The sequence below is a fragment of the Periplaneta americana genome, chromosome 9 (genome assembly GCF_040183065.1).
Source record: "Periplaneta americana isolate PAMFEO1 chromosome 9, P.americana_PAMFEO1_priV1, whole genome shotgun sequence".
NCBI lineage: Eukaryota > Metazoa > Arthropoda > Insecta > Blattodea > Blattidae > Periplaneta > Periplaneta americana.
Window position 1 is genome coordinate 7,651,416 of NC_091125.1, and position 15,298 is coordinate 7,666,713.

At 34.7% G+C, this 15,298-nt stretch overlaps 1 protein-coding gene across 1 annotated transcript in view; it reads right to left on the reverse strand.

Moving 5' to 3' along the window:
- The window catches only part of LOC138705755 (uncharacterized), a 130,780-nt gene extending 116,215 nt beyond the window's left edge, over positions 1–14,565 (reverse strand). Inside the window, exon 1 of the mRNA XM_069834377.1 lies at positions 14,333–14,565. Coding sequence (XP_069690478.1) covers positions 14,333–14,412 — 80 coding nt within the window. The 5' untranslated portion in view covers positions 14,413–14,565. The remainder of the gene's footprint in view (positions 1–14,332) is intronic.
- Between the last annotated feature and the right edge of the window lie 733 nt (positions 14,566–15,298).

Below are 15,298 nucleotides of genomic sequence, written 5' to 3' on the forward strand. Positions count from 1 at the left end.
CATATCTTTGTCCTTTTCGCGGTCCTTATGAAAGTCGTTGGTATCTTTGTCGTAGTCCTTATGGTTGTCCTTTTTGTGTATGTCTAATAGTCCTTTTCGTGATCCTCGTTCTGGTCATAATCCTTACTGTGGTCCATGTGATATTTATCTTAATCCTTGTCGTGGTGTTTGTCGTGTTTCTTGGCGTATTATATTATCGTGGTCCTGATCTTTGTCCTTATCGTCCTTGTTGTCTTTATAATAGTCTTTCTCGTGGTTCTCGTCTTTGTGATCCTTATCATGGTCCATATCGTGGTACTTATCATAATCTTTGTCGTGATGTTTGTCGTGTTTCTTGTAATATATTATCGTGGTCCTGGTCTTTGTCCTTGTCATGGTCTTTGTTGTTTTTGTCGTGGTCTTTACGATGTTCCTTGCTGTCTTTGCCGTGAGTCTGCATTTGTCATTTCAAAATTGGTATTGTTCTCCCACTTTGGCGAATGACTTTCGTGTTACACGGTATATTTCAAACTTTCATACAGGGTAAACGATCAAGGATGTAAAAAGATACCTACGGCAGAAATATACTTGAAAACTGGAAATATTTTGTACTGATGTGTACTTTGTATTAGGAAGAAAATAGGCCTACGCATGCACTACCAGATATCTTCCTGGCTACGTCGATATCGCGTGAACCGCGCTATAGAACTTCAACTTTCGACGACCAAGAGTTGTGTTATTCCTTTTTTGGGGAACTGTACATATCAGCCAGAATCTCAATCAGAGGACGTGTATAATATTATAAATAAGTTTTATACGCTAAAGCTATTTTTTGTACGACAACATTATGAAACAACGTTCATGAAGAAATAACATGAAATTTGTAATGGGTAGTTTGATATCATGGTCTATGAAGGAAGACATTGCTATGACAACAATGATACATTAAATATCTGCAAATCGTTTCACTATGTTAACTCTATAATACAAGTAATATGCCTTCTTAGTAGAAGTCATGACGTTTTAGTTGTCATGGTAATATTTTTACGGCAATAGTATGATAATGTCAGGGCTTCTATACACTCTACAAGTTATCTCATTTTTCATTAACCAATCAAATGGCTAGTTGGCTGATGACGCGCGAAGAGTCCATGCTCATTGGTCCTTTATTTTCAAATTGATAGCGACATCACCGTACATTATAAACATAATCGCCTGAAATAAAAACATTACAATGTGTATAAACCAATTGTGTGCGTATCATGGAATAAAATAAATAGGCCTACGTTTAAAGTGTTTATACCGTGTATATAAAAGCTGTACTTACACTGCGTTATTTTTCTGTATTTCTTAACAATTCGTCTGCTGTCACTGTTTGCCGTCCGTTTCCGTCTGCTAGTTTCTAGTCTTGTGTTTATAAAAATTCTAACATTGAATTCTTTTTAATATCTCATTCTTAAGTTAGGAAAAAGAGGCATGTATCGGTAACGAAATGTCAGCTACACGTTCGTTTACAATAATTACTATAACCAGGGATGTAGTGGAGGTGGAGCGGAGCGACGCTCCTGCATTGTGTTCGAAGGTGGAGCGGAGCTCCGGCACTGATTTGAAATTTTAAAATCTGTTTTGACATCACAATACTTTCCCAGCTAACGATATCTTAGTTAATGTCAGATTATTTAGTGATTATATTTTCTGTGCTTCCTTTAGAAAATCGGCAGAAGTAGAGGATCGCAAGATTACTAGGAGCGTAGACGGGATGTATGATGAGAAATGGGGGAAGAATCAATGGCAGAACAACCACCAAACTAAACTTTAGTACGCGAGCGTGAAATGATCACATTCCTAATTCACTTTCGTTTCGTATCGTATTTCGTTAGTTTTCGCGTCTTTGTACGATACAGGAGATTCTCTATGGTGTTACTTACCGAAATGTGTTGTGTTTGTTTCCCAGTTATTTTACGAAGTGAATTTTAAACAGTTAAATTACTGCCTATAACGTGACTAAAAGACTGCTTGAAACTTTTGTTTTTATCTATTGCTCTTCAGTAAATATGGAACAAAATAAACATAGAAAAAAAACAATAACTTCTTTCTTTTCTCGTGCCATTGTCATTATTAGTGGAGTTACAAAAGCTTCCTCTCCTGATATTGTTGATATCTCAAGCCCATCGCTTCTATTTGATGAACCTAGTAATTGAACCAAAGATACTGTTATAAAAGATACAGTTCCAGTATGACTGCGAAGAATATTCAACGTCATAATGTTCAAAATAGTGAAAGTCAAAAAGTCGGCCTGCAAAGCGAGTGGCCGAATGTATGGAATGACGAAAATATGACGCGGTCAAGAAAAAAAGAAGAAGCTTATCCGTGGATTGATTGTAAGCAATGTAAGCTAGGCTGTAAAGTGTTTCATGAAGTAACTACATTAGGTGTATTAAAAAAAAGAGTGCATTTCTGTATCTAATGAATGTTGCTAATTTTCAGTAAATTACTACGGATCATACAGTTCAGATCAGATCAGCTTAAGCCACTACGAAAAAAATCGTTGAGCACAAGAACTCCAATGCTCATAATATAGCACAAAAATTATTGATACGTCTGAAAAGCAATCAATTGAAAATGTTGGCGAATAAACGAGTGCAGCCCACTGTGAAGCAACAAAAGCGAAATTTATATCAGCTTATTAAGCCTACACTGCGGAGAATAATCACCCTTACAGTGACCATTTCGGTTTACTTGAGCTTTAGAAGCTAATTAATGGAGTAGGTATTGATTGGTGTTGCCTAGCATTCTCCTGAGTTTTACTTTATGGCATTTCTTTCTGTCTTATTTTTTTGCATCCAAACCTTCCCCCTTCCCCATAGTTAAGAAACATAAAGAGATCGACCTGGTTGGCGAGTTGGTATAGCGCTGGCCTTCTATGCCCAAGGTTGCGGGTTCGATCCCGGGCCAGGTCGATGGCATTTAAGTGTGCTTAAATGCGACAGTCTCATGTCAGTAGATTTACTGGCATGTAAAAGAACTCCTGCGAGACAAAATTCCGGCACATCCGGTGACGCTGATATAACCTCTGCAGTTGCGAGCGTCGTTAAATAAACCATAATTTAATAATAATTGCTATTGTCTATCGTAACCGGGGCTTTACTCTGTTATAGACAAATAAATAAATAGAACAAAATTATTTCACCATCTCTCTCCATTTATACACTAATTATAAAAAATTCAAAGTTATTTACCTAAAACTGTTTCGGCGTAATTTAGTATTATGATTAGCGTAGAGATGGCGTCAGTCTGAGGCGGCGTAGTAGTTTTAAGCGTTTGCAGGACGCTGCAGTGGGATTCCATCAGAACTGCGAGGATGTGCAAACTGAACCGATTAACGGCACCATATATTTGAGTAACGGTGTCTACAAGACAGCGGCCGTTCGGATCTCAAAATCATTCCTTCGACAGAAGGGACAAACACAATAAGCCAACTAGAGGCTGCAATGCAAGTCCCCACTTTTGTAGGTTTTTAAAATCATTATTATTGTTTGGTGTTTATTTCTTAATTAATAATGGCAAATTAAAAGTTACATTAACACGCTGTATTAGTGTCGGTGGAATTAGTGACGGCGAGGTGGAATTTGGTGAGATAAGGAGAGGATTCACCAAGTGATAACTTGACATATGCCTGACAGTTGGAGAAAACCTCGAAAGAAATCAACAGCCAAAGATGGCACAGAACGCATTCCCGAGAGCAGCTCCGTATCACAAGGAAAACTCTTTGCTGCCTTCAAAGTACACATCAGAGTGATAAGAATAGTATTGGAGGCAGAAGTAGTCTTGGATTATGACCACCTTGCACCGCATCCGATTAGATTTATGGGGAAACCTAAAAGTCTGGATTTACTAAAACATTCGATGAAAAAATAAAATGTGTTATTGTGAGAGAGATACCACACTTTCCTGTCATATCAAAGAAAAATTCTTCAAAGATTTAAATAATTCGAACGTGCAACAATATCTGCACTCTACAGGTCAAAGTACGTGACGGTATGCCATGCTTTGTTTATTCGATTACCCACGCTTAAGCCGTCAGAGTTCCCAGAAGTGTGGTTACACCTACCGGCTACGTGAGACAACAAGGAAATGACCTCCAAGAAATGTAAGATATAATAGAAAAACAGGAAAGAACGTTCTAAAACGAAAAAACTTGTGCTTATTTTATGAAGGATGAGAGAATGTAGCTATGAGAAACTTATTATATAAAACTTATATATACATGATGAACCGTAAGTAATATCAGGAAGTTATTCTTGAGATATTAAAAAAAAAATTGAATATAATCTTGCTCGTTTTTACTTCCTTTTCAAGAAAAAAACTATTTTATATGAAATATTTCATGCAGTATTGTGAAAAACTATTGAATTAATTACCGATATACCAGTAGTGTAAGAGAGTAGTGACATATAATGAGAAAATATGATTGCAAGAATTTCAGTTTTGTCCTTAAAATGTGCACAAATTTAGTCCCAGCAAATATAAGTTTTTGTTCTGTAAAGATATTTTAAAACTTGATGCACTCTGACAACCTTGTAAAGGTTATTGCCTAGACAGATGTAGCTCACGTAATGCGAGAGATGAATGAAACAACGGGAAATTAAACATAACACACACACAATAAATTTTTTTTTTGAGGAAATATGTTTACCGGTTACTATTTTGAAAATTAAGGTGGGAGGGAACTATTTCTAATTGGCTGAAGAAAATACTTGTAGTACTACAAACGAAGACCTTTTTAATCATTAATTAAATTCGTATAACGTAAAATAAGCTTTCCTTGTTGTCAGTGTTCACCGAATATTTAATTAAAATTAAGTCGGAGAGTTTAAAAATAATATTTTTAATTCCGTTCGTTTGACGTAAAATAGTCTAAACATATCTTAGAGTTTGAAATGTTTTAAAAGTGTGTTTTATAACGTGATATGATCATCAATATTGATTACGTTCTCTAAAATATAACTTAATATTTTCAATTTAGTTTGACATAAATGTTTCTTATTGTCTGCTTTTTCTGAACATTAGGTTTTAGGGTTTATTTTAAATTTTCCAAGATTTTACTTAATGTGAAATGAGCAGTGTTCATTCTCCGTTCTGTAACACAGTTTAAACACAAAAATTAAACGCTATGTCATCTGTATTTTTTCTTGCGAGTTTAAAAACAATGTAAGTGGAAATGACTTTCAACTTCTCTTTTCATAACAAGTCAGGTGAATGAGTTGTTCAGACCAACATAGCCTTATGTACAGTACACTTCCTACTGATTACTCAGATTAGAACGATCTCGTAGTCATGTATTTTAAAATGCACATTTTTTTCGAAAAACTATTCAGAACACAGCAAAATGGTATTTTACTTTTTTGTTGCTCTTTACTAAAGGAATCGTCCACTAGAATTGATGACATTATTTACGGTTTGCACTGTATTTGTACAGGGTGTAACACGACCTCACCAACAAACTGATAGAATGATAGGCCATGCAGAGAGGATCATTTTTTGTTAAGGAAAATATACTCCCAAACACTTCGTTTATGAGTTATGCGCAAGTGAAGGTGCTCGGTCTTAGGGTTTGGAATTGAATACAAACAATTATACAGAAGTACCATGTTATTGAAAGGCATATTCTCACAATAGGTATTCAAATAACAGTCGGCCCTGACTCATTACATGCTTCATACCGCCGCAGCAACGATCGCCCAACTCTGTCGAGCGTGGCACAGCATTTATGCGGTCAATCAGCTGAGCTCTGGTGGAACTGGAGTTACGTAGACCATACTCTTGACATACCAAAAGAAAAAATCACTGGCCACGCAACAGGTCCTGTTCGTCCCATCCAATGTTCTTCCCCATAGTCAACGATTAGTTGTGTGCTGGGGCTCCATCATGCTGGAACCAGAGATTGCGGCGCACAGCAAGTGGTACACTGACCAGCAGGTCCGGAAGTATGGTCTGCAGGAACTGTAGATAAGCTGTCCCAGTTAACCTTGCTGGTAGAATTACAGGTCCCAGCCAACGAGCACAGAATACATAGAGTAGACAATAACAGCTTGGAGGTGAAGCCGCTCTTGTGGACAGTCGCCATCATGATGCTACCAAAACATTGACTCCCGCTTAGCACACGGACAGTTGATTGTAGTGTTGCATCGTTGTTTTAATTCATGAATGAACTGATTTCAAGATGCCTACATGTGCTGCATATGGCTGCACAAACGGGTTTTCAAAGAAAATTCCTGGAATAATTTTTCACAGGTAAATATGCATGTGTGGAATATACTTATTACCGGTATAGTAATGAATGATTTAACCTTGGTTAGTCGGTTAGATTCGTATTGTTAACGTATTAGTTTAATTAAGAGAAAGGATTAGTGTATTGATATTATTGTAATTAACTTTTATAATCACTAAATCAGACTTACGCTTTGTAGACTTACCATTTACGAGCGAAGCTAACCTAATAACCCAAGTTGGAAGTTTGTGTCGCGTGTTATTTTCAATTTTGGAAATGCATAAAATTTAAAAAAATCCCTGTGTTAAAGCAAACAGAAAGGTACATCATATCTCATATTTTTTTCAAGATTGTAATCCTAAGAGTCTCAGAAAAAAAAATTATATGTACCTACGCACTTTTAACATTGCTAAGCTAGGACCTATCCGGACCCCCTTAATATGACTAATTTAATTTATAGATTTATTTTCTAATTTTCGGCAAATAACGAACAATGTATTTTGTGCAACTCGTACAAAAGTAGCTTCATTAACTCGTGAGTCTTAGATCACTCTCTCCAATCGTGATCTAACTTGGCCCACTTCGTAATAAAGCTTCACTTTTGTTCGCCGTTATAATCTAATTATATGCTATAAACGAAGAGCCTATCAAATGGTATATGATTAAGAGTACTCCATTTTTCTCTAAACAAAACCGGGACATCTATACGAAATACTGGCAAAAGGAAGATAATAATAATATTGGTTAAGAAACAAGTTGCATTATTAAATCGAAGCAAATGGATCAACCTATAAAAGTAATTATTATAGGTTAGCATTTTGATTGGACTAGTAGCAAAATAAGGTCAAACTGTTATCTTCCTTTTTATAATTATTATTTTTTAACCTTCCGGAGTACCTATTAAATACCATACTGCAATTTGAAGAGCTGTCAATTTAAATATGTATAAGGCCTATATGTGATTTATTGATGACAGTTTTGCAATTTTTGCTAAAAAAATACGTGCCTAGCAATTCTGTATTACAAAACAAACAAGAAAGTGTGAGTCCTCCAGGAAATTAGGGACATATTGAATTCCTATTATCATAAGATCTTCTATAACGTAATAGCTATTTTGCAATGTTTTGGTAGCAACAAGATGGCGTCAGGTCCATCAAACCGGCTTCACTCCGTCCAATGGTATTAAGATACTAGTGTTCTGCTCTATGTATTCTGTGCTCGTTGGTCCCAGCAGATGAGTACCAACAATTCCAGCCCAGATGTTGACGGAAAAACCTGTGCTGGTGATTGCTAACAGAAATTGCATATGGTTTATTGTAATCCCAGATGTGACTATTCATGCTATTGAAGTATCCGACAAGCATAAATGCGGACTGTTACGACAGAGTGAGGGCTTACGACGGAGATGAACAACGTACGGGTTGGTTACGGTGCGTGACGTGCGCACCTTGATAAATGCGCATAACTCATAAACGACATGTTTGGGAGTTTATGTTCCTTAACAAAAATTGATCCTCTACGCAATACCTATCATCCTTATCTGTTTGTCGGTGATGTTCTGTTGCACTCTGTATATCTGTGCGTGTGTTTTATCTACAGAGCAGACAGATTCAAAGTTAGGGAGATAATGGACTGAATAATGAATCGTACAACTATTTCAAATTGATATCTGCATTATATTTATTTTAACAACAAAATTTCTATGTGTACTTCCTGAAGTCAATAGTAGAAAAACTGTTACAGTTTTCTTAATGTGGTGGCGTTTGTTAACAGCGTGTATCTTTGGGCCCCGACAAGGAAATATAAAATAAATGGTGAGGAGCAGAAGACCAACAGGAAATATAATAACTACGAAAGAAATTCAAATTATAAATCCAATGTAAATGAAAGGCCAATATATTTCAGTTAGCAATAGAACTTCATGTGATTAAACTTTCAAAATAACGAATCGTATAATACATGTTTAATATCATATCAATTCATTAACAAAAAGAACAGATAAATGCTTATATACAAGAAAACCAGCATCAAGTTAACAATCATACATAACTCCTAATTATGAAAATGCCTATGCGACTGTGAATGCACAAATTTTCCACTGAGTTGCGTTGTACCACTGTTAAGTTAAAAAAAAAGAAAATATTCCGTCAACTACACAAATATTATCAAATTATTATTATTATTATTATTATTATTATTATTGTTATTATTACTATTATTATTATTATTATTGTTATTATTATTATGATAAAAAAGTCCTAGGCCTACATTTACATACATTTCGACACATGATTAGGTTTATACGCAGTACATAGACCTCATAACCTCTCTTGTACTATGCTGAGAGACAGTAAATAGCCCACCACACCAACGACACCGAAGAGTTACCATTACATAGTGAAAATCTCATTCATAGTTCAGTAGATTTACTTTGAACCAAACATTTTGGGGATAGCCTATATTGTCTCTTTTTATAATACTTAAATTAGAACTCGCAGGAAACATTTTTGACAATATCAGTTATCAATAAAATTTGTACAAAAAGTCTTGAAAACTGCAAGTGTTCTCTATAAGTGAGTTGCTATATTTTTAATGATGACACTTTGAGGATTAATTTACTCCTTCTTACAGATTAGAAGAATTAGATGTAGTAGGCCTACACATATACACAAGACAAAACGAAAATCTATTTTTTGATTGAGAAATACTGGACACATACTTCCATGAATATTTCAATACAAATTTTGGTAGCAACAGAATATTTAGTCTACATGTAGTAGAATACGAAGAGAAGATACTAAATCTTAGAGAAATCAGGGTCACGAGTATTACTTTTTATTGTATGGAATAGGCCTATCATTCCGGATATGGAACTCGTTACATTTCTGAAAACGGAAGCATAATATAGGATTACTAGTAAATAATAAGATTGGATGAAAACTAATACAGTACGAAAACAGTTAATTCGGATTTAAAATTTGTCATTTTCTTTCTTTTGCCAAGAATGTAGACCATTTAGCTCCAAAGCGTTTCCAGGGTGCACCAACGAGGTAGGTCTGCATTGCACTTTCCGGCCTGGTTCAATAGAGATAAAAGATTGCCAAGATATGTTAAAAGAACTTGCAGCAAACAATAAAACAGTTGCTCTACAGTGGATACTTGGTCACTGCTAATTTATGGAAATGATCAAGCAGACTACTTGGCTAAGAAGGGAGCTCGGCTCCCACTAACCTACTCAAAACCAATGTCATTACAGTCTGTCAAAATAGCTGTAAAAGAGCAATTCAAAACATAACATCTGCAAGACCTAACCTCAAGAACATCTGAGAGTCAATTCTGAAAATACCAATTCAGCCAAGAAAAAGTGCAGTAGCACACTTTCGTCAAGCAACAGGCCATGATTCACTGGCGAAACACCTCTTTCGTTTTGGGATAATGGAGACACCATCCTGCAAGTTGTGTGCCTCTAATACAGAAATGGACCAACATCTCCTTTCAATATGTCCTGGCTTACAGTCACTCACAGAAGTGGAACGCTATTGGGAAGCCAGAAAGATGTTTTTTCTATAAAATTGTTTCCTAATGCTCGTTCACTCGTTGTTTTCTTTGAAGATTGATGATTCTATAATCAATTTATCAGCCATTGGATAAATAAATAAATTAAGATTTAATGATTTTGCAGTCAGTATGGAATATTCCTTCTTTTACCTTCATTTCCTCAACAATTCTGTGATGCTGCAAATTTTTTGGCATTTAAAAAAATTAGTAAATATTTTCATTATTCATTGTACAAAAGAACGATTTTATGCCGTCAATCAGCCTGGCTGTTCATTTATCCCTTGAGACAGACTTTATATGTATTTATTTATTTATTTATTCATATATTTACATTTTAATCTACTTATTTATTTATTTAATTATATACTTGTTTATTTGTATGTTCATATATTTATCTAATTGTCCATTTGTCTATTTATCTACTTTTCTATTTATGTATTTATTCATATATCTCTTTATGTAATTATCTACTTAGGTATTATTTATTTATTTACTGATTATTTATTTATTTATTTATTTATTTGTCTATGTGTCTACTTATATATTTAACTATTTATCTATTTATCACTTTATGTAATTATCTATTTATCTACTTATTTATTCATTTGATTTTCTGTCTGTCTGTGGATCTATTTATTTATTTATGCATACCAATAATACTTCGTCCGGGGGAATAAGCAAATTAAATCTGGTCATTTTCATCCCAAGAATATCAAATTATTTTAAGCTCTTTACCAAACTTATACCAAATAGTGATATTATCTTAGTTGATTTAAGCGACTTTATTCTTAGATTTTTAGATAAGAAATATTATTACAGATTAAACAATTAGATAGTGCTTCTTACTACAATAAAATATAATATATATCTAATGCAATGCAAGCGTATTCAGAGGGTTTATCATTCACAAACGCATTTTACGAATTATTTTTAATTTAAAACTAAAAGAATCTCTTTAAGAAATTTAAAAAAATATTAATAATTACTTTTTTATTTATTTGTAAATCAGCTCTCTTTTACAAAAGTAATAGCGAAATTTTTAATTAAATAAAGAAGGAATGAAATATTCGAGTCTTCTAGAATTATTACTCACAATATCCAAAAACTTTTTTTTTTTGGCAATTAAGCAAAAACTTAGATTCACTAATTACCAATTGGCAATAATTATTCTAAATATGTCTATAATTATTCTAAATATTAATGACTTCTTTTATGTAAAATCGTTAGCTTTTTATAAGTCTATGACTTATGAAAGATAAAGTAATTTTTTGGATTTCGTGAGTGATGACTCCAGAGGACTTCTTTATTGAAAACTACACGACATCTTATTATTCAAAATCTCTTGTTGTTTCTGTCAGTTATTTTGTAAATAAATTACCACCTGACATAATGCAAATTTGTAATATGAAGAAGTTTAAGATAATGTTAAAGGACTATTTATTTTTACAATGCTTTTATTAACTCCAGGAATTTTATAGATTCTCGTGTCTATTGTATGGCAGCTGACAATAATAAATTATATAGTATGATATATTATGTAGGTAATCGAGAAAATGTTCAAACAGAACTTACTGAGCTCAAATTTATCAATGTAAAGTATTTGCAAAAATAATATTTAATATTATAAATTTAGCCGTTCAAGAAAAAGGGAGAAAGAGACCAATAGTGGTACAGTCGTCGTAGTTCTCAGGTTGAGTTCAAATCGATTTATCGAATTTAATTAATATCTTTATACTCAGTGAGCAGAAATGTGTGCAATCAACCAAGTTAATAAACAGGATTACATGTAATAAAATTTAATTAAACCAGTACAGGGTATAAAAAGTGATCAAATTTGTATCAGAAACAGAAAACAAAATTAACATTGAAACACTCTTTAATAACAAAACAGGTTTGTTCATCAATCACTCGGAGACAAATCTGTTGAGAGACCTCGTTTCCAGATTGAAAACATAAGAAGGAAATGTTATTTTCAATTTTTCAAAGACATAATAAAATAATTAGGCATATTCATTGTTCTGGTTAGCCTATATTTAGGTAAGTCAAAAAGGTCAAGGGTTCTTGTACTTTATAGGTGTATATCACAGGAATTGGTTGAGTCACTGGTTGAGAAGAAACTGCCTATTGAAGGATGCACTGGAAGAAATGGTAAACGAGAGAAGAGTTCGGGGCAGAAAAAGATATCAGATGATGGATGATATTAAGATATATGGATCATATGCGGAGACAAAGAGGAAGGCAGAAAATAGGAAATACTAGAGAAAGCTGAGTGTGCAGTGAAAGACCTGCCCTTGGGCAAAACTATGAATGAATTAATCTTTCCTACGTGTCAAAATGTGTGAATTATATTTGATAAAGTTTATGGCTGGATAAATATCCTGCCGGAATTACTCATTAGCTAAAATCAGAAAGGGATTGAAAGCCAAATGTCTACATGAATGTGCATCATAATTAAATCCGTGGCGCAAAAGCTCATGTAGGTTCACGGTGACCAGTTGATTGTTGACCTCAGCAGAGGTGAACGATCATGCAATTAGTACGAAGTTAACATGTGGTCAGATATCTCAGAAGTTATACCTGCCGTATGAAACCGGATTTCGCTACTTACTGAAGCTTCTCAAACTCATCACGATGCTGGGTTCCATACTGGCCGAATGTTATGAAAATATCTTCCTGATCAGGACTCATGCCTTATCGCTAGTCCATGATGGGTGAGACGAATGTACACGTAGAGTAAAAAATTTTGGGGATCCAGCATAATTGCTGCGACTTATTTATAAATAGTCAAGATATCCTCATGTGCAGTTATAGCGGTCGGTAAATAATACTGAGTAAAGACGAAGGAGTACGGGTCACAACCACGACACCGTTAAATTAACGAGTTTTTCTTATCTCAAACCATGTTCCAGTCTTCTGATAGAGCTCATGAGTTTTCATACAGATTTCGTCGATTAATCCAGTTCTTTCGGACAAAAAGATTTTCTAACCTGCATAAATATGTTTACTCTTTTTCTTTACGCCTTGCACTTACCTACCTCCGTAACAATAAATAATATTCAAATTTGATCCTAAACTATTACTAGGCCTAGTATGAGCGTTCTGCCTTGCTATCAAGATCGCTTTAGACTTATTATCTGATTGAGTTTATCAACTGTAACATGAATATCAAGTAATTCAATGACAAATCTAAGATTCAATGACAACATTTCGCTGTCACCGATTTTAACTATATTTATCCTGATTCCATTCCAGCATGTTCTTCCCACACGTTTACAACTATATTGTAATTAACAGAGACCGAACTGCCTTTTTAAATGTGTTAAATCTACCTTCATTTTGAAAGTAAATCTGTACGAATTATACCTTTGTGATTGAAACGTCACAGTTTTATGTTGCCCTTTTCTGCCTTTTTAATATAAATGCCTAATTTACTAAATAAATGTTTTTTTTCCTTTATTTGATTATTTATCTATTATTTATTAATATATTATTAAAAATTGCTTACAGGTATATTTTAATTTATTTCAATAACTTCTACACTGAAAGTGACTTATTGTATTTCAGTCAGTTCATATTCTCTTTGCAACAATGAGCGCTGTCGTGCAGAAATGTATAACAGTAAGCGTTTTAATTATCGCTTGTGTTTATTTGACAAGGCAACAATGAGTGCAGGTCTACCGCTAATTTTAACGGTTATTATTCTTTCAGTTTTCATTGCGACGTTGTTTTTTATTGGGTTATTTTACGACGCTGTATCAACATCTCAGGTTATTTAGAGTCTGAATGAAATGAAGATGATAATGCCGGTGAAATGAGTCCGGGGTCCAGCACCGAAAGTTACCCAGCATTTACTCGTTTTGGGTTGAGGTAAAACCCCGAAAAAAACCTCAACCAGGTAACTTGTCCCGACCGGGATTCGAACCCGGACCACCTGGTTTCGCGGCCAGACGCGCTGAACGTTACTCCACAGGTGTTGTGAAGTTGTAGCTAGCTAAATATTTCATATCGCAACATATCAGTGCAACCAAACAAAAAAAGCACTTTCCAAGGCTACTTGGAAGAAGATTTCTTTGCTTCCAACAGTAATTGCAACATCGAGTCGAAAATCTCAATTTGCATTCGACTTATGTAAAGCTTTTCTTGCTGCCGAAATCGCTTTTTGGAAAGTGCAGGGTTGTGGGTGTAGTGCAAGGTTTTTTGTAATTGCCTTTTATTGTGTATTTTAGCTGTTCATAATGCCTTTTGCCTGCCTATTTTAGTCATTTATGATGCCTGTTTGCCTGCCTACTTTAATGATTCATAATGCCTAAACTTCCGGCCTCTGGTAATTAATTAACGTGGATACTACCATAAACTTGACTCTGTAACTCATTCTACCCTCTTAAAAACACGTAAATGGTTCCGTGAAAAATAGAGTGAACATGTAGCTTAATATCTTCAAAGTAAACTTTTCTCCTAGTTATGAATTACTATTCACTTATGTATAATATAATGGCCTTAAACTAACGTACTTTAAAAACGCACCTGTTCTGCTTGCCACACGAATATAATACAGGCATTCGATCAGAATCCACTTGAGCTTTTTCCCACGAGGATTTTGTCATGAGAAAAACGGCTCGATCGAGATTCGTCGCACTACATTCACTGACAGCAATCGCCACGCAGCGCTCGCATGCGGACCTGGAGCACACTGGTGACGTACTGAGCCCGAGCCTCCTTGCATACAGTAGCTGGCCTTCCCGCGAAGGAAATCGCTTTTTCCTCCCGGCCCTGTCATTCTCATACTGTAATCCGCACAAAATAGCTTTCTGTGGAAGATACGGTTGTTTAACTTACGTTGCCAATTTTGCAGTGTGTAGCGCTATTTATAGTAAAACATAATCTTGATTTAACATGCCTTCCAGCCGAATGGTAACAGTGTCAGCTTTTCACGCAGAAGATACTGGTTCAAATTCAAACGTCTCGAAGAAAAATTTGTGGCAATCTAGGAACATAGCTGCATGCGGGTTGAAAGTCAAAGAGAGAAGATTCTCATACGCAAACGGCTTGCCGTGCTTCTTAAATTAAGAGGCCACAAGCTTTCTCATTATACCTTCCTAAGCTTATCATAGCAATTCAGCTCATGATGTTGACATAATGTTCATGTTTTAATTTAATTTCTTCGACAGTTGTTTAAAACACCTCAATAACTATTTATTCATCCTCACAGGATTCATTTTTGTATAGTTAGATCAGTAAGATAAATGAATTCACTCATAAATTGTAAAATTTAAGTAGATGCTCCTAATCAATTGTCCCTCGCAGCCGTGTTGCCAACTCAGAATTACATGTACCACTTTTTATAAAAATGTAGACTAAATTATGGAAGTGTGTATCACTTCGTAGACTCTATGTTCTATGAAAAATCGTATGGACAATTAAATCTGAATATTTTGCGTTCAATATCACCTTACACCATTTACATCGAGCTTTCGAACTATCACCGGCAAC